At 44.4% G+C, this 18648-nt stretch overlaps 1 protein-coding gene and 1 pseudogene across 7 annotated transcripts in view; one reads left to right on the top strand and one right to left on the bottom strand.

Moving 5' to 3' along the window:
* The window catches only part of GARRE1 (granule associated Rac and RHOG effector 1), a 106171-nt gene that overhangs the window by 57783 nt on the left and 29740 nt on the right, over positions 1–18648 (bottom strand). For 6 of the 7 annotated variants that reach the window (XM_033225652.1, XM_033225653.1, XM_033225651.1 and 3 more), the window contains exon 2: positions 47–1334. In XM_033225652.1, the coding sequence (XP_033081543.1) occupies positions 47–541 (495 nt within the window). In that variant the 5' untranslated portion in view covers positions 542–1334. Of the gene's footprint in view, positions 1–46; positions 1335–18648 lie in introns of those variants that run through there. The other variant, XM_033225650.1, reaches the window with a different exon arrangement.
* On the top strand, positions 4134–4782 carry LOC117092304 (annotated as a pseudogene).

Here is an 18648-nt window from a genome sequence, read left to right as displayed (position 1 = left end):
TTGTAGTATATTTTTCTACACAAGTATGACACAAAAGATACTCTACCTCAATGTCCTGGAGACTGAATTCCTTTTGATCCGTAAAATTTGCAGCCCCAGCACTAAGTTCCATTAGCATCTTGGCGATCTCAGGCTTTATGGCCGAGGTCAACCGACTGGCTGCTTCCATGACATGCTCTTGCACATCTTTGAGCTGCGTGGCTGCCTTTGAGTAGTGAGAGTTCCTGAACACAGTGCTGAAGAGATCTGTGAGAAAAGTACTGGCGCGGCAGAAGACGTTCAGGGCATCCAGATACTTGGAGATGCCCTGCTGGATATCGGCGATGGGAGTGGAGTGGGGCATGGCATGGTGGCAGCTGCCTGCAGCAGTCAGACTGCCCAGGGGGGCAGTGGTGGCTGTGGATGCCAGGGGAGCACTCAGCGCTCGGCCCAGCTCGGGCATCGGGTACTGCTGGTGCTGCTGCACCTTCTGCTTGGACCCGCCAAGCAGGAAGCGCCGCTTGTAGTCCATTTTACTGTCCTGGGCACTGCAGCAATACATGCGTGAGAGGGAATTGTCCCAGCGACCGTAAGCAGGTCAGGCTTCTGATTCTTCTTTCTCAAAACTGTAGCTAGGTATAAAAATAGTGGAGTTCTGCAAATCGAAGTTTTAGAAAAGGCATTTCCATGAGGCAGGTGACCATGTGATCCAACGTAGAGGTGAGAGAGACAACAGGTTTATATAATTAATATTTTCAGTGTAGGCAGGATCTCTGACAAAAAATAAAAGATGTCCAAAATGCTGGATAAGAACTGTTTAGCATTCCACTCTCTTACTAAAAGGATATGCTTGCTGAGAAAAATGTTTACTTCTTTGCAAGAATAGTTTGATACTTGTATTTACAATGGCAGAAAAATAACTTAACTTTTAAAAATGTAATATAATGTAATACACCATGTCTTCAATATACCCAAAAAAGTTAGAACCCAAAAACCCAGAAGCTGATCAACAGCAATTTAAAAAGCAGTACAGAATTACTTCACACAAAGTCCTTAAGAAGATCAAACTTCTGCAGAATTTTGACAGAGCCTGCCCGTCAAATCCGTTTACCTGTAAAACTGCTTCTATGCAATGCTAAAATTCTCCGAATTTCCTCTAATGTTTTCTGAAAACAAGTTTTTCTCTTTTTTTTAAATGGCATTTGTTATAAGTCTCCTCCTCCATTCCTTCTGTTTGCTGAGGTAGCGGTTTCCTTTAACATTAACAAGAGATGCTTCCAGACTGGGCTGGCCCTCAGTTGTAAAGTCTGAAGCAAGAATGCACAGATGTATTTGTAAGGCTTCTAAGTCCTTTCCTGTCGGGGGGAAAAATAAGATAAAGTGAGGAAGGCTACAGGACAATGAGTAATTCCGGACAATAACTCCTGTGATGCTGTTATCCACGCAGGTGGGCTACAAATGAACGAAATAAGAAATCATATTATAACCTTACAGGAGCAGATACAATAGTGAGTACTGAACTATGAAATGACTGTTAGAAAATTCCTCAAGTAGTAATAAAAAAAATAATGCAACAAAAAAAGTATGATTCTAGGCTGGCCCCTTCAAAGCTAAGGCTGGCACATTGAACAGGGCCTGGATCATCTTTCAGCATTTTCTTGTTTCCTCCTTGAAGAGCTCACAAGTTGTAGGAGGATTGCCTGAGTACTCAGATTATGGTGAGGGCTGTTGACAAGCACAGCACTCATAAACTTTATGGGGCATCAGCAAAGGCAGAGATGGGCAAAGGGCGAGAGAAATCAAGAAGGCTGTTACGAAAAAAAATATTATTCTGAGGTAGGCCTTGATTGTAGGATAGGTTTGGACAAGTGCAAAAGGGACAGGTGGGACTCACAAGGGAAAGGACTACCATGGCAAAGGTCCCAAAGCAGGACAGGACAGTCAGATACCAAGCTGGGCTTCAGTGCAGGGTGCAGAAATAGAGCCTCGAGAAGGGAGTGGCTGGCAGGTGGTTTACAGACACGATTCTTCCAATCCTCCTTCCGGTACCAGTTTCCCTTTGGGTGTGCAGAGCGGGAGCCTGGCAAAGTATACCAGTTTCACACCTTGGGTGGCTTCTTAGAACCCCTGACTCTGGGTAGGTTCAAATAGCAGAATCTGGACATCGCTGATTATAGTTTCTGATACCTACAACAGTGGAATACTGTGATTCTTCTCAAAAAGCTAAAATCAGGAATAACGCTTGCTTGAAACCATCTGCTCTCCCAAACAAAAGTTCAAATACATTTCACTGAAAGTCACATTTACCACATATTTAACTTATTTTATTATTATTATTATTTTTTGAGATGGAGTCTTGCTGTTGCCCAGGCTGGAGTGCAGTGGCATGGTCTTGGGTCAATGCAACCTCCGCCTCCCAGGTTCCAGTGATTCTCCTGCCTCAGCCTCCTGAGTAGCTGGGAGTACAAGCACCCACCATGCCTGGCTAATTTTTGTATTTTTAGTAGAGACGGCGTTTTACCATGCTGGCCAGGCTGGTCTCGAACTCCTGACCTCAGGTAATCCGCCCATCTCAGCCTCCCAAAGTGCTGGGATTATAGGTATGAGCCACTGTGCCCGGCCACCTTTTTTTTTTTTTTTTTGAGACAGAGTCTCACTCTGTTACCCAGGCTAGAGTGCAGTGGCACGACCTTGACCTACTTACAGCCTCGAACTCCTAGGCCTAAGCAATCCTCCTGCCTCAGTTGCCAGAGTAGCTGGGACTACAGACGTACCACCATGCTTGGTTAATTTTTGTATTTTTTGTAGAGACGAGGTTTCGCCATGTTGCCCAGGCTGGTCTCAAACTCCTGAGCTCAGGTGATCCTCCTGCCTCAGCCCAAAATGCTGAGATTACAGGCATGAGCCACCGTGCTTGACCACATATTCAACTACAACCTAAGTAATGGTGGTATATAGTTTGGTCTACTTATTGATAACCAGGTTTTCTTTCCTTCCATTTTCCTTTTTTGAATATATAATTAAATGTAACTCATACTTCATCACTTACGGCCAATTACCATAATTCCTTTGTATTTCTATGATTGTGTTGGCAACACAGAATTAGGTACGTTACAAAGGCAAGAAATGAGAAGAACACTGTGGATACAAACACATACATATAAAGTCAATAAACCACCATTTATGGCTCTATGTTCAATAAAATTTGAGCTCTTTAAAAAAATCTCATAAACTTTTCAGGAAACAAATATCAAATGGCTACTTGTAAAAAATGTGTTCCCAAATGTTTTCTTTTTTCAAATTCATGACAAATAAGGCAATCATATCTATCCCCACCCGAGTGCTCCACGATTTACAGGTTCTGATGTACAACAGAAGCACTCTACAGGAATGCTGAAGGGGGCAGGCTGTTCCCGTGGAGACTCTGTGGCCTCTGAAGGAAAACCTTCACCTGAGTTGGCCACAGTGAGAGTCTTAGGCAGCCCTGAGAAGCACTCTATCTTTGTTCAGTGGTGCACCAGCTTCCTAGTTCCTATACCGCGGACTGCCTGTGGCTCTAGGAGAGGCTGCCCCCATTCCTTTGACAGATCTAGAAGGCCAAGTGGGACCTATACGCTTACCTAATTAAAAAATCACAAACACTGAACTCTTTTTCACTTTACATACTTCTAAACTTTCTCTAAATGAAACTTATAATGCTTAAAGTTATACTATTTCACCAAATTCATCCACAGATTCAACACAATCTCTATCAAAAAAAATTTTTATTTATTTATTTATTTTTTGAAACAGAGTTGTGCTCTGTTGCCCAGTCTGGAGTGCAGTGTCGCGATCTCAGCTCATGGCAACCTCCACCTCCAGGGTTCAAGAGATTCTCCTGCCTCAGTCTCCCAAGTGGCTGGGATTACAGGCGCGCGCCACAACGCCTGGCTAATTTTTTGTATTTTTAGTAGAGATGAGGTTTTGCCATGTTGGCCAGGCTGGTCTCAAACTCCTGGCCTCAAGTGATCCACCCACCTCGGCCTCCCAAAGTGCTGGGATTACAGGCATGAGTCACTGTGCTGGCCTCAAAATTTGAATTACCTTTTCTAGAGAAATGGGCAAGTTGACCCCAAAATTCATTTGGAAACCAGGAGTGGTAGTGCATGCCTGCTGTTCTAGCTACTTAGAGGTGGCCAAGGTGAGAGCATCACTGGAGCCCAGGAGTCTAAGAGCAGCCTGGGCAACACTGCAAGACTCTGTCTCTAAAAATAAAACAAAGCCTTAAAATTCATATAAAAATGTGAGGGTTCCAGTTCTAGGTGCTTCAGGAGCTGGGGCTTAAGGTACAGACATGGCCAAGACCAAGAACCACACCAAACACGACCAGTCCCGAAAATGGCACAGAAATAGTATCAAGAAACCCGATCACAAAGATACGAATCTCTTAAGGGGTGGACCCCAGGTTCCTGAGGAACATGCACTTTGCCAAGAAGCACAACAAAAAGGGCCTAAAGAAGATGCAGGTCAACAATGCCAAGGCCATGTGTGCACGTGCCGAGGCTATCAAGGCCCTCGTAAAACCCAAGGAGATTAAGCCCGAGATCCCAAAGGGTGTCAGCTACAAGCTCGATCGACTTGTCTACATTGCCCACCCCAAGCTTGGAAAGTGTGCTCGTGCCCGCACTGCCAAGGTACTCAGGCTGTGCCGGCCAAAGGCCAAGCAAGGCCAAGGATCAAACCAAGGCCGAGGCTGCAGCTCCAGCTTCAGTTTCAGCTCAGGCTCCCAAAAGTGCCCAGGCCCCTACAAAGGCTTCAGAGTAGGTATCTCTGTCTACCAATGTGAGAACAGAAGGACTGGTGTGACCCTCTCGGGCTGTCATCTGCATGGGGCTGGGATCCTCCTGTGCTATCTGTACATATAAACCTGAGGCAAGGAAAAAAAAAAAAAAAAAAAGCGAGGGATCCAGGATGACCAAAACAAATACTGAAAGAAAAAATGTTGTAAAAGTCATATTTCCTGATTTCAAAATCTACTATAAGGCTATAGTAATCAAAGCAGTGAAATACTGGCATAACGAAAGATGCATAAATCAATGGAGTAGAATTAGAAGTCCAGAAATAAACCCAAACATCTACAGTCAACTGATTTTAGACCAGGATGCCAAAAAACATCCAGTGGGGAAAGAACAGTCTCTTCAATAAATGGTGATGAAAAGAATGAATCTGAACCCCGACCTCACATTGTATAGGCTGGTGTAGTGGCTCAAGCCTGTAATCCCAGCACTTTGAAGGGCTGAGATAGGAGGATCGCTTGAAGCCAGGAATTTGAGACTAGTCTGAACAACAGGGCAAGATGCCATCTCTACAAAAAATTTAAAAAATTAGCTGGTCATGGTGGTGTGCACCTGTAGTCCCCACTACTTGGGAGGCTGAGGAAGCAGGATCACTTGAACCCAGGAGTTGGAAGCTGCAGTGGGCCATGATTACACCACTGCACTCTAGCCTGGGTGACAAAACAAGACCCTGTTTAAAAACAAAACAAAACAAAACACCAACAGATACAAGACTCATGAAAATAAAAGCCTAAAAAGAAAGGGGAAGGAAAGAGTATCATCAAAAATGGCAGAATAAGGACTTCCCCTGACCAAAATTCTCTACTACATAAAGACAATGAAAAATTGGCAAAATAATCAGAATCACCTTTTTCAGAACTGTGGAAATAGGCTTTTAACAAACTGGGGATAATTTATCAAAGACAAATAGCTGAATCCGGGTAAGAACAGTGAGTTTTGTAGCATTTTAACTTGACTGAGTCCCATTCCTAGCTCTCCAGCTCCATAACAGCCTTGAAAACTACCAGCTGCATCCACATTGAAGACTGGAAGACTGGCAGTTAGCAGAGGAAGCAGAACTGGGCTACAGCTCCTTCAAAGTACCATTCCCAAGAAATTAGCATTATTGACCTGTCTGGTGGTTCCCCAAAATACCCCATTTCCAAATATCTCTGTATTTTACCTGACTGAGAGCTCACCTGCAGAGGGAGGAGAATGCAATTTTCAGAGCTGCTACATTACATCATTTAAAATGTCCAGTTGGCTGGCCACATGGCTCAAGCCTGTAATCCCAGTGCTTTGGGAGGCTGATGTGAGCAAATCACCTGAGGTTAGGAGTTCGAGACCAGCTTGGCCAACATGGTGAAACCCTGTCTCTACTAATAATCCAAAAAAATTAGCCAGGTGTGATGTTGCCCACCCGTGGTCCCAGCTATTCAGGTGGTTGAGGCACGATAATTGCTTGGATCACACCACTGCACTCCAGCATGGGCGACAAGAGTGAGACTCTGTCTAAAAATAATAAAATAAAATGTCCAGTTTTCAACAAAAAATTGGAAGATATGCAAAGAAATAAAAACATACAGCCCATATAAAGGGAAAAAACAATAAAAACTCTTCCCAAGGGAAGCCAAGATATTCGACTTAACAAAGAGTTTAAGTCAGCTAATTTAAGTAGGTTCAAAAAACTAAAAGAAACCACATTTAAAAAATGTAAGGAAAATATAAGAATAATGGCTCCCAAAACACAAAATATTAATAAAAGATAGCAATGATATTTTATTTTATTTCAATTACTTTTTTTGTTTTTAGAGATGGGGTCTCTCTCAGTCACCCAAACTGGAGTATAGTCATGCAATCACGGCTCATTGCAGCCTTGACCTTCTGGGCTCAAGCAATCCTCCACCTCAGCCTCCTCAGGGACCAGGACCTCAGGCATGCACCACCATGCCTACCTAATTTTCTTTTCTTTTTTTTGTAGAGACAGGGTACTCACTATGTTGTCCACGCTGGCCTTAAACTCCTAATCCCAAGCTATCTTCTTACCTTGGCCTCTAAAAGTGTTGGGAGTATAGGTGTGAGCCACCATGCCCAGCCTACTCAAGCCTACACATTTAAGGCACAGTCCACCTGATAATTTAGAAGCATATAATTTATAAAGATAAGTTTATGCAGCCGGGCGCAGTGGCTCACGCTTGTAATCCTGGCACTTTGGGAGGCCGAGGCAGACGGATCACCTGAGGTCAGGAGTTTGAGACCAGCCTCGCCAACAGAAGGAAACCCCATTTCTACTAAAAAATACAAAAATAAGCCACGTGTGGTGACGCGTGCCTGTAATCCCAGCTACTCGAGAGGCTGAGGCAGGAGAATCACTCCAACCTGGGAGGCAGAGGTTGCAGTGAGTTGAGATCGCACCCCTGCACTCCCAGCCTGGGTGACAGAGTAAGACTCTGTCTCAAAAAAAAAACCCAAAAAACTATATATGTGTGTGTATGTGTGTGTATATATATACACATTTATGCTTCAAGAAGTCAGGCAAAGTGGCTCACACCTGTAATCTTAGCACTTTGGGAGGCCAAGGCGGGCAGATCGCTTGAGCCCAGAAATTCAACCAGCCTGGGTAACATGGTGAAACCCTGCCTCTACAAAAATATACAAAAATTAACCGGGCATGATGGTGCGCACCCGTGGTCCCAGCTACTCGGGAGGCTAAGGTGGGAGGATCACTTGAGCACAAAAAGTTGAGGCTACAGTGAACCATGATCACACCACTGCACTCCAGCCTGGGCAACAGAGAATCTGTCTTTAAAAAAAAAAAAAATTGCTCCAAGAGAACAATTACATCTGGTGAATCAAGAGGGAGAGGATGAAACAACTCATTTTTTATTTACTCCTTTTTTTCCCTTCAAGAGTGCTTCATTTTTGAAATGAAAAATTTTCTAAAAGCTAAACAAGTTGAAGAATTATGTTATTAGTCATTAACTTTTTATCTTAGTGCTAAATTCACAGTGCAAATTTTTATAAATATGCCAATACACACTACAACTGTTTAGAGAGCAACTTAAGCTAATACGCATGTGAAAATATCTTCACTGACTATTTGGTTTGCCATATGTCTGCTTTATCAAAACTGATTACTTCAGTAAAAAAGACAGTAACAAGTATTGATGAAGATGTGGAAACATCAAAACACTCATACATTGCATGTAGCTCATGTAATGGGCTGAATGCAGTAGCTCATCACTGTAATCCCAGCACTTTGGGAGGCAGAGGCGGGAGGATCATTTGAGGTCAGGAGTCAGAGACCAGCCTGGTAAACGTGGCAAAACACGTTTCTACTAAAAAATACAAAAATTAGCTGGGTGTGGTGGCACATGCCTGTAATCCCAACTATTCAGGAGGCTGAGGCAGGAGAACTGCTTGAACCCAGGAGGCAGAGGTTGCAATAAGTTGAAATCATGCCACTGTGTTCCAGCCTGGGTAACAGAGCGAGACGCTGTCTCAAAAAACAAAAAAAAAAAGTAAAATGGGATAGCCACTGTGGAACAGTTTGGCAGGTCCTCAAAATGCTAAATATAGTGTTACCACATGACCCAGCAATTTCATTCCTATGTATATACCCAAGAGAAATGAAGAAATATGTTCAAACAAAAACCTGCACACAGATGTTCATAGCAGCATTATTCGTAACAGTCAAAAGTAGTTAACGACCCAACTGTTTATCAACTGACAAATGAATAAATAAATGTAGTACATACAATGGATCATTCAACTATAAAAAAGAATGAGGTTCTGATAAATGCTACAATATGGATGAACCTTAAAAACACTGTGCTAAGCGAAAGAAGCCAGACAAGGAGACTCCTATTATATGAGTCTACTGATACGAAATGCCCAGAATAGGCAACCTATACAAATAAAAAAGTAGATCTGGCCGGGTGTGGTAGCTCACACCTGTAATCCCAACACTTTGGGAGGCCAAGGGGGGTAGATCACTTGAGGCTAGGAGTTCAAGACCAGCCTGGCCAACATGGTAAAACCCCGTGTCTACTAAAAATGCAAAAAAAATTAGCCGGGTGTGGCGGCACATGCCTGTAATCCCAGCTATTCAGGAGGCTGAGGCAGAAGAATCACTTGAACCTGGAGGTGGAGGGTGGAGGGTGCAGTGAGCCAAGATGGTGCCACTGTACTCCAGCCTGGGAGAGAGAGTGAGAATCTGTCTCCAAAAAAAAAAAAAAAAAAATGTAGATTTGTGGAATGAGGAGTCCTTGCTAATGTGTACAGCTTTTCTGGGGGATGATGAAAATGTTCTGAAGTTAAACAGTGGTTGCTATGGCTTGAAACATCACCCAAAATTCTTGTATTGGAAACTTAATCCCTAGTGCAATAGTTTACAGAGGTGAGACCTGTAAGAGATGATTAGGTCATGAAGGCTTTTGTCCTCCTGAATAGACTAGTGGCATTATCAGAGGAGTGGTTTAGTTTATTGTGAGAGTGAATCTGTTACAGAAGTTCAATCCTGTCTTGCTCGCTTGAGCTCTCCTGTTGTTCCTTCCACCTTTCGCTTTGGGGATGCAGCAAGAAGGCCCTCACCAGATGCCAGTGCCATGACCTTGAACTTCCCAGAACCATGAGCCAAATAAACTAATTATGTGAATTATATCTCAATAAAACTAATTTTTAAAAAAGTATTACTTCATCTTTCTTTGTCACTTTCTTCACATAACTAACTTCTCATTTAATAGCAAAAACTAATAATAATAATAAAGTTTTCCAGGGATGGCTTTAGTGCCAGACTTAGTCTCCTTTTTGTACATCAATCAGAAAAGTGTACACACGGTTCCTGACTTACAGTGGCTTGACTTACAGTTTTGCTACTTTACAAAGGTAAAAAAGGAATACGCAGCTGGGCGCAGTGGCTCACGCCTGTGATGCCAGCACTTTGGAAGGCTGAGGCGGGTGGATCACCTGAGGTCAGGAGTTTGAGACCAGCCTGGCCAACATGGTGAAACCTTGTCTCTACTAAAAAATACAAAAATGGCCGGACGGGGTACCTCAAGCCTGTAATCTCAGCACTTTGGGAGGCCGAGACAGGTGGATCACAAGGTCAGGAGATCGAGACCATCCTGGCTAACACGGTGAAACTCCGTCTTTACTAAAAAATACAAAAAAATTAGCTGGGCGAGGTGGCGGGCGCCTGTAGTCCTGGCTACTCAGGAGGCTGAGGCAGGAGAATGGCGTAAACCCAGGAGATGGAGCTTGCAGTGAGTTGAGATCCGGCCACTGCACTCCAGCCTGGGCGACAGAGCGAGACTCCGTTTCAAAAAAAAAAAAAAAAAAATTAGCTGGGCATGGTGGCAGGCGTCTGTAATCCCAGCAACTTGGGAGGCTGAGGCAGGAGAATCGCTTGAATCTGGGAGGCAGAGGTTGCAGTGAGCCAAGATTGCGCCACCACACTCCAGCCTGGGTGACAGAGTGAGACTCTGTCTCAAAAAAAAAAAAAAAGCAATATGCTTTCAGTAGAAACTATACTTCAAATTTTGAGTTTTGATCCAAATTTCTTTATAACTTTATCACAAAATAGACTTTGTGGCTGGGCATGGTGGCTTACAACAGTCATCTCAACACTCTGGGAGGCCAAGTTGGAAAGATCATTTGAGGCCAGGAGTTCAAGACCAGTCTGGACAACATAGCAAGACTCCACCTCTACAAAAAATTTTTCAAATTAGCCAGGTGTGGTGTGCACCTATAGTCCCAGCTATTCTAGAGGCTGAGGTGGGAGGATCACTTGAACCCAGGAGTTTGAGGTTACAATGATCTGTAATTGTGCCCCTGTACTCCAGCCTGGGTAACAGAGTAAAACCCTGACTCTAACAGGAAAAAAAAAAAAAAAGGCTTTGTGGTAGATGATTTTGCCAAACTGTAGGCTGAAGTTAAGCGCTCTTAGCACGTTTAAGGTAGGCAAGGCTAAGCTATGATGTTTGGTACATTAGGAATATTAAACACATTTTCTTTTCTCCTTTTTTTTTTGAGACAGGGTCTGGCTCTGTCACCCAGGCTGGAGTGCAGTGGTGCGATCGTGATTCACTGCAAGCTCTGCCTCCTGGGCTCAAGCCATCCTTCCACCTCAGCCTCCTGAGTAGCTGGGGCTACAGGCACACAGCACCACACCCAGCTAATTTTTGTATTTTTTCTGGGTTTCACCATGTTCCCCAGGCTGGTCTCGAGCTCCTGAGCTCAAGCAATCCTCCTGCTTCAGCCTCCCAAAGTGCTGGAATTACAAGCATGAGTCACTGCGCCTGGCCCTTACATTTTCAACTTAGGATAGTTTCAACTTATGAGAGGTTTATCAGGACACAGCCCCCATCATAAGTCAAGGAACATCTGCATGTGAGTGCTGCCATCCAGAATCTGTGAATATAAGTGCCAAAAAGGCCCTTCATGATAATCTAATTTAAACCCTTCAATTTATAGATTAAAAAGGGGATTCAGGAAATTAAAGGTCTTGCACTAGACCACATGTAGTCTCAGGTATCTTGACTCTCAAAACTTCAAACTGGCAGACAGATCAAGCTAGGCTGCAGTAACAAATCCTGAAATAAACAACTTAACCTAATATAGATTTACTTTTTTTTTTTTTTGAGACGGAGTCTCGCTCTGCCGCCCAGGCTGGAGTGCTGTGGCCGTATCTCAGCTCACTGCAAGCTCCGCCTCCCGGGTTCACGCCATTCTCCTGCCTCAGCCTCCCGAGTAGCTGGGACTACAGGTGGCCGCCACCTCGCCCGGCTAATTTTTTTGTATTTTTTAGTAGAGACGAGGTTTCACCATGTTAGCCAGGATGGTCTCGATCTCCTGACCTCGTGATCCGCCCGTCTCAGCCTCCCAAAGTGCTGGGATTACAGGCTTGAGCCACCGCGCCTGGCCAGATTTACTTTTTAGAAAAAATTTTTTTTGAGACAGAGTCTAGCTCTGTCACCAGGCTGGAGTGCAGTGGCATGATCTCGGCTCACTGCAACCTCCGCCTCCCGGGTTCAAGCAATTCTCCTGCCTCAGCCTCCAGAGTAGCTGGAACTACAGGCATGCGTCACCAAGCCCAGCTAATTTTTGTATTTTTGGTAGAGACAGGGTTTCACTATGTTGCGCAGGCTGGTCTCAAACTCCTGACCTCAAATGATTCCTGCCCTGGCCTCTCAAAATGCTGGGATTACAGGCGTGAGCCACCATGCCCAGCCAGATTTATATATATATTTTTTTGAGACAGAGTCTTGCTCTGTTGCCCAGGTTGAAGTGCAGTGGCGCAATCTTGGCTCACTGCAACCTTCACCTCCTGGGTTCAAGCGATTCTCCTACCTCACAGGCACACACCACCATGCCCAGCTAATTTTTGTATTTTTGGTAGAAACAGGGTTTCACCATGTTGGCTAGGTGCCTCAGCCTCCCAAAGTGCTGAGATTACAGGCATGAGCCAAGGTGTCCAGCCCAAATTACTTCTTGTTCACAAAAATTCATTGTGGGTCTGTCCGGCAGCCCTTCTTCAGCTTATAGAGACACCACTAGAATTTATGTCCCCCATGGTTGCCCCAGCACAAAAAAAGAAAGTCAAAACTCATACCCACTCTTTAATACTTCCCACTGAAAGTGACACACATCACCTCCCTTCAAAGTCCTTTCGCTTTGAGGTGGTTGCATCTCAAAGGCCACCACCAAAGGCCAGAGGTGGTTGGGTGGTACCAATTCCACTACAAGAGAGGTAGAGAAATGTAGGGGAACATACAGAATAGGGGGCAAGCCCTACAGTCGGCCACAGTTGTCCACACAGCCCAGCTGTGTGTTGTATGGTTCTGCCCAGATGAAAGCCATTCTGATTCCACACAGGGGAGGTTGTTTTGTAATGGGGAGGCCCCGCAGTTGTTCTCCAGAGGTTGCTCCAGGACATCATTCTTTCTTGTATGTATGGAAAGTGAAGGGGTGGAAGGTGGTGGGGGAAGAGTCACAGTTTCCTTTGAGAAATTGACGAAAGGAAACTTTGGTCAAACACACATCCCAAACACCAAAGTTTCCATTTAGTTTTGGAACTGGAGCCTCAAGTGAAGAACTAACTGCTTTCTACACTCCCCACGCTTCCTTTTCTTTCAGAGGAAGCTACACAGAGCTGGAGGCACCAGATGACCTTTTGTAAACTGAGCTTCCTGCACTTCCTGCACCTAGTGTTGGTCCAACAGGTGACCAAGCAGGGGGAGGCCTAAGGCTTGGACAAAAGCATTTAGTGGAACCACAGAGAAATACACAAGATCCTTTGCAACCATACTATCCACTATGTACCTATGTTGTCAGGGTGTGGTCCTCAGACCACAACATCAGAACTGAATTGCCCACGACCAAGGGTACATGTCATGGACCGAATGTTTCCCCAAAAATGCATATGTTGAAATCTAATTCCCAATGTGATGGTATCTGGAGGTAGGGCCTTTGGGAGGTATTTAGGTCATGAGGGTGCAGCCATCATAAATGAGATTAGTGCCCTTATAAAAAGAGGCCAGCTCACTTTCTTTCTGCCATATGAGAATATGGTAAGTCAGCAGTCTGCATCTTGAAAGAGGGTTCTCATGAGAACCTGACAGTGGTGGCACCCTGATCTTAAACTTCCAGACTTTGGAACTGTGAGAAATAAGCTTCTGTTGTTTATAAGTTACCCAGTCAATAGTACTTTGTTATAGTAGCCTGAACTAAGACAACCTCTGTGACAGTAAATCTGTTTGTAGGCCGTAAAAGTCTATGTGGGGTTATCATACACTCACTGAGCATGTTCAAGAATGAAGACAGGCCGGGCGCAGTGGCTCAAGCCTGTAATCCCAGCACTTTGGGAGGCCGAGACGGGTGGATCACGAGGTCAGGAGATCGAGACCATCCTGGCTAACACAGTGAAACCCCGTCTCTACTAAAAATACAAAAAAACTAGCCGGGCGAGGTGGCGGGCGCCTGTAGTCCCAGCTTCTCGGGAGGCTGAGGCAGGAGAATGGCGCGAACCCGGGAGGCGGAGCTTGCAGTGAGCTGAGATCCGGCCACTGCACTCCAGTCCGGGCGACAGAGCGAGACTCCGCCTCAAAAAAAAAAAAAAAAAAAAAAAGAATGAAGACAATTTCAGCAATGTTTTTCACCACCTACCAACCTTAGTAAAACTAGGATGAGAGCTGGACACAGTGGTGCCCACCTGCAGTCTCAGCACTTTGGGAGGCCAAAGCAGGAGGGTCACTCGAGCCCAGCACTTTGAGTCCAATCTGGGCAAAATAGTGAGATCTCGTCTCTAAATAAACAAACAAACATCAACAACAAAAAACCTAGTATGAAAAGAAAGCAGTAGCCAGTGAAAACCAACAATGGCTTTTAAGGACTTCCTTCCCTGATATTAGAATCAGGATACCACCCTTCCTGGAATGACTATTTAAACACTGATTACTGGCATACAATCCAAATCTAATGAATCAATCTTTGTGAAAGAAGCAGAGAATACACATTTTTTTTTTTTTTTTTTTTTGAGACAGTCTTGCTCTGTCTCCCAGGCTGGAGTGCAGTGGCGCAATTTCGGCTCACTGCAAGCTTCGTCCCCCAGGTTTATGCCATTCTCCTGCCTCAGTCTCCTGAGTAGCTGGGACTACAGGCGCCCACCACCACGTCCTGCTAATTTTTTGGAGAATACACTTTTTTAACAAGTTCCCCAGATGATTCTGATGTATCCTATAATTTGAGAGCCAAACTGGGGGTCCGCTGAAAATCTGCTGAGAGCCACAAGAATGAGGATGCCTGATGATGCTGACTGTAGTGCAACTCAGGGATTCTCACCAATATTCCTGTGCATTCAAGAATACAGAAAGACCGGGCACGGTGGCTCACGCCTGTAATCCCAGCAGTTTGGGAGGCCAAGGTGGCCAGATCTCGAGGTCAGGAGATCAAGACCATCCTGGCTAACACGGTGAAACCCCATCTCTACTAAAAATATAATAAATTAGCCAAGTGTGCTGGTGGGCACCTGTAGTCCCAGCTACTAGAGAGGCTAAAGCAGGAGAATGGCGTGAACCCGGGAAGCAGAGCTTGCAGTGAGACGAGATTGTGCCACTGCACTCCAGCCTGGGCGACAGAGTGAGACTCCATCTCAAAATATAATGATAATACAGAAAGGCACCTCCCCTCCAAAGTGATAAATAAGTTTTTTGTTTTGTTTTGTTTTGCTTGTTTGTTTGTTTTGAAACAGGGTTTCACCAGTCTCGGGCTCTTGAGCTCAAGCAATCCACCTGCCTCGGCTTTCCAGAGTGCTGGGATTACAGGTGTGTGCCACTGTGCCCGGCCACAACTCATTTTCTGAGAACCAAGGGGCTAGTTAGACAGTTCAATGAAAAGTTCTGTTTGTAACATAATTGCTTCTAATGAGACTGCTCAAGTAACACAATCATGCCTGGGGTTCCTAACCAAGCAGAGAGAAAAAACATTTAAAACATGAAAACTGGTTTTAGCTAATTCTTAACAGATTTGGTGTTCCTGTGCAGATCTTTGTTGTAATCAAAACTAGATAGTGTTGAATTTTTTAAAAAATGTCATGGAACTGGCCGGGCACAGTGGCTCACACCTGTAATCCCAGCACTGTGGGAGGCCGAGGTGGCTGGATCACAAGGTCAGGAGATCAAGACCATCCTGGCTAACACGGTGAAACCCCGTCTTTACTAAAAATACAAAAAATTAGCCAGGCGTGGTGATGCGCACCTGTAGTCCCAGCTACTCAGGAGGCTGAGGCAGGAGAACAGCATGAACCTGGGAGGCGGAGCTTGCAATGAGCTGAGATCGCATCACTGCACTCCAGCCTGGGCCAACAAAGTGAGACTCCACCTCAAAAAAATAAAAAAGTCATGGAACTGAAATACATTCAAGTTCTATCATTTTCTTTTTTTGAGATGAAGTCTTGCTCTGTTGCCCAGGCTGGAGTGCAGTGGTGCGATCTCGGCTCACTACAACTTCCACCTCCTGGGTTCAAGCAATTCTCATGCCTCAGCCTCCTGAGTAGCTGAGATTACAGGTGCCCGATACCATGCCTGGCTAATTTTTGTACTCTTAGTAGAGACAGTGTGTCACTATGTTGGTAAGGCTGGTCTCAAACTCCTGACCTCAAAGTGAGCTGCCTGCCTCGGCCTCCCAAAGTGTCGGGATTACAGCCATAAGCCATCATGCCTGCCCAAGTTCCATCATTTTCAAATGGCATTTTGCCAAGAAACGATGTCCAGAGAAAGTGGTAATACCTACCTAAGCATTTGTCTTCATGGCAGTGATCATAATATGCCCTGACAAAATACTGTTGGAAGTTAGGTGATGGGTACATGAAGTGCATCATATCACTTGCTCCAATGTTGTATGATTGAACATTTCTGAAACAGAATGTTGAAAATGCACACACAAACACACACACACACGAACACATGGATTTTATTATTTTATTTCTGTTTTTGTTTATTTATTTATTTATTGAGATTGGGTCTGGCTCTGTCACCCAGGCTGGAGTGCAGTGGCGTGATCTCAGCTCACTGTAACCTCTGCCTCCTGGGCTCAGGTGATCTTCCTACTGCAGCCTCCCTAGTAGCTGGGACTACAGGCACATGCCACCATGCCCAGCTAATTATTATTATTATCATTATTTTAATAAAATTCTTCCTAATGCTATCTAAATGTTTTTCACATGCTTCTCCACCCCCCATATTTATCTGCCTGACAGGTTAAAATATGTTCAATCCATTTAAGGACATTTCTTTTCCATATTTTTTTTTTTTTTTTTTTTTTTGAGACGGAGTCTGGCTGTCGCCCAGGCTGGAGTGCGGTGGCCCGATCTCAGCTCACTGCAAGCTCCGCCTCCCAGGTTCACGCCATTCTCCTGCCTCCGCCTCCCAAGTAGCTGGGACTACAGGCGCCCGCCTCGTCGCCCGGCTAGTTTTTTGTATTCTTTAGTAGAGACGGGGTTTCACCGTATTAGCCAGGATGGTCTCGATCTCCTGACCTTGTGATCCGCCCGTCTCGGCCTCCCAAAGTGCTGGGATTACAGGCTTGAGCCACCGCGCCCGGCCTCCATATTTTCTTAAAAAGAATTTTCACTAGGAAAACATTCACCATTTATGAATCCACTATTCATGCTGCATGGAAATAAATACGCATTGTGAAAGACCTCAGAAGTTAGTGTAGCCAAAACTTGTGAGATTTGTCATGTACTCTTAAGTTTTAACGCTATTTAAAAGTATCAAATACATAGCAGAAAAGAACATTTTAAGCAACATCTTTTCAACATAATAATTTGCAAAGGTTCTCAATAGATTAAAACTGAATTAAGCCATAATTATATCATTTAAAATATTCATTTCTGCAATTAAGAGTCTTCAGCGATTTCTATTTCAGGCAATAAAGAACATGCTTGAAACTAGATGAAGGCCAGACATGGTGGCTCATGCCTGTAATCCCAGCACTTTGGGAGGCTGAGATGGGCAGATCACTTGAGTTCCAGACCAGCCTGGCCAACATGGTGAAACCCTGTCTCTACTGAAAATACAAACATTAGCAGAGCATGGTAGCACACGCTGGTAATTCTAGCTACTTGGGAGGCTGAGGCACAAGAATCACTTAAACCTGGGAGATGGAGGTTGCAGTAAGCCGAGATTGTGCCACTGCAATCCAGCCTGGGTGACTGAGACCATCACAAAAAAAAAAAGAAAAAAAAAGAAAAAGAAAGGCCAGGCCTGTATTAGAGATTTTCTTATACCTATGGTTGACAAGACATGAAAAGTGGTCAGTCATCCTGATAAAATCTCTTGAAGCACTTCCCTTTAGAAAGACAGAGTATTGGCCAGGCGCGGTGGCTCAAGCCTGTAATCCCAGCACTTTGGGAGGCCGAGACGGGCGGATCACGAGGTCAGGAGATCGAGACCATCCTGGCTAACACTGTGAAACCCCATCTCTACTAAAAAATACAAAAAACTAGCCGGGCGTGGTGGCGGGCGCCTGTAGTCCCAGCTACTCCGGAGGCTGAGGCAGGAGAATGGCGTGAACCCGGGAGGTGGAGCTTACAGTGAGCTGAGATCCGGCCACTGCACTCCAGCCCCGGCGACAGAGTGAGACTCCGTCTCAAAAAAAAAAAAAAAAAAAAAAGAAAGACAGAGTATTGAAGTGAAGAAGAGAATGGCCTTGGGCATCTGACTAACTGGGTGAGATCTTGGCTCTGTCAAGATCAACTTGACCTTGAGCAAGTTCCTTAACCTCTCTCTGCCTGTTTCATTATCTGTAAAATAAGGATTATAGTAACCACTGTTACTAAGTTAAAAGGATTTCTACATATAAAACACTTAGAATGATGTCTGGCACATATTAAGAACTAAATGTTTATGATGATGTTATTATCATTTCCACAAAGCAAGCAAAGGAAGCGGACCTTGTTATTTCTGCTTCTCTGGAAAAAAGTTACTGACAAACAAGAAAGGTCTTGAAAAGTTACCCAATCCCTGAACCAAATAGAAATCTACCAATCGCAGGGCAGGAAGCATCACACACTTCAGTGATAACTAACTTCTACTTACATGGACCATGCAGCTATAAAGAGAAATTTAACCCCTGAATTAATTAAGTCTTCCCATCTGACGAAAGACTGATAGCTATGATTTGTGAATATAGAGAATAATTTTAGATCCATTTCAGTCCTTAATTAAGCCAATAGAGAAAACAGAGTGACAAGCAGTCCTGCTGTCAGAAATGGGATGACATAAAGGGGCTTCATTTCAAAACAACAGGCTAAATAAACAGGCACGTGAACTTACCTCTCCATCCTCCCCAAATC

The sequence above is a fragment of the Trachypithecus francoisi genome, unplaced genomic scaffold (genome assembly GCF_009764315.1).
Source record: "Trachypithecus francoisi isolate TF-2019V2 unplaced genomic scaffold, Tfra_2.0 Lachesis_group12, whole genome shotgun sequence".
NCBI lineage: Eukaryota > Metazoa > Chordata > Mammalia > Primates > Cercopithecidae > Trachypithecus > Trachypithecus francoisi.
Note: the sequence above shows the minus strand (reverse complement) of the source record. Positions and strands in the feature narration are given on the sequence as shown.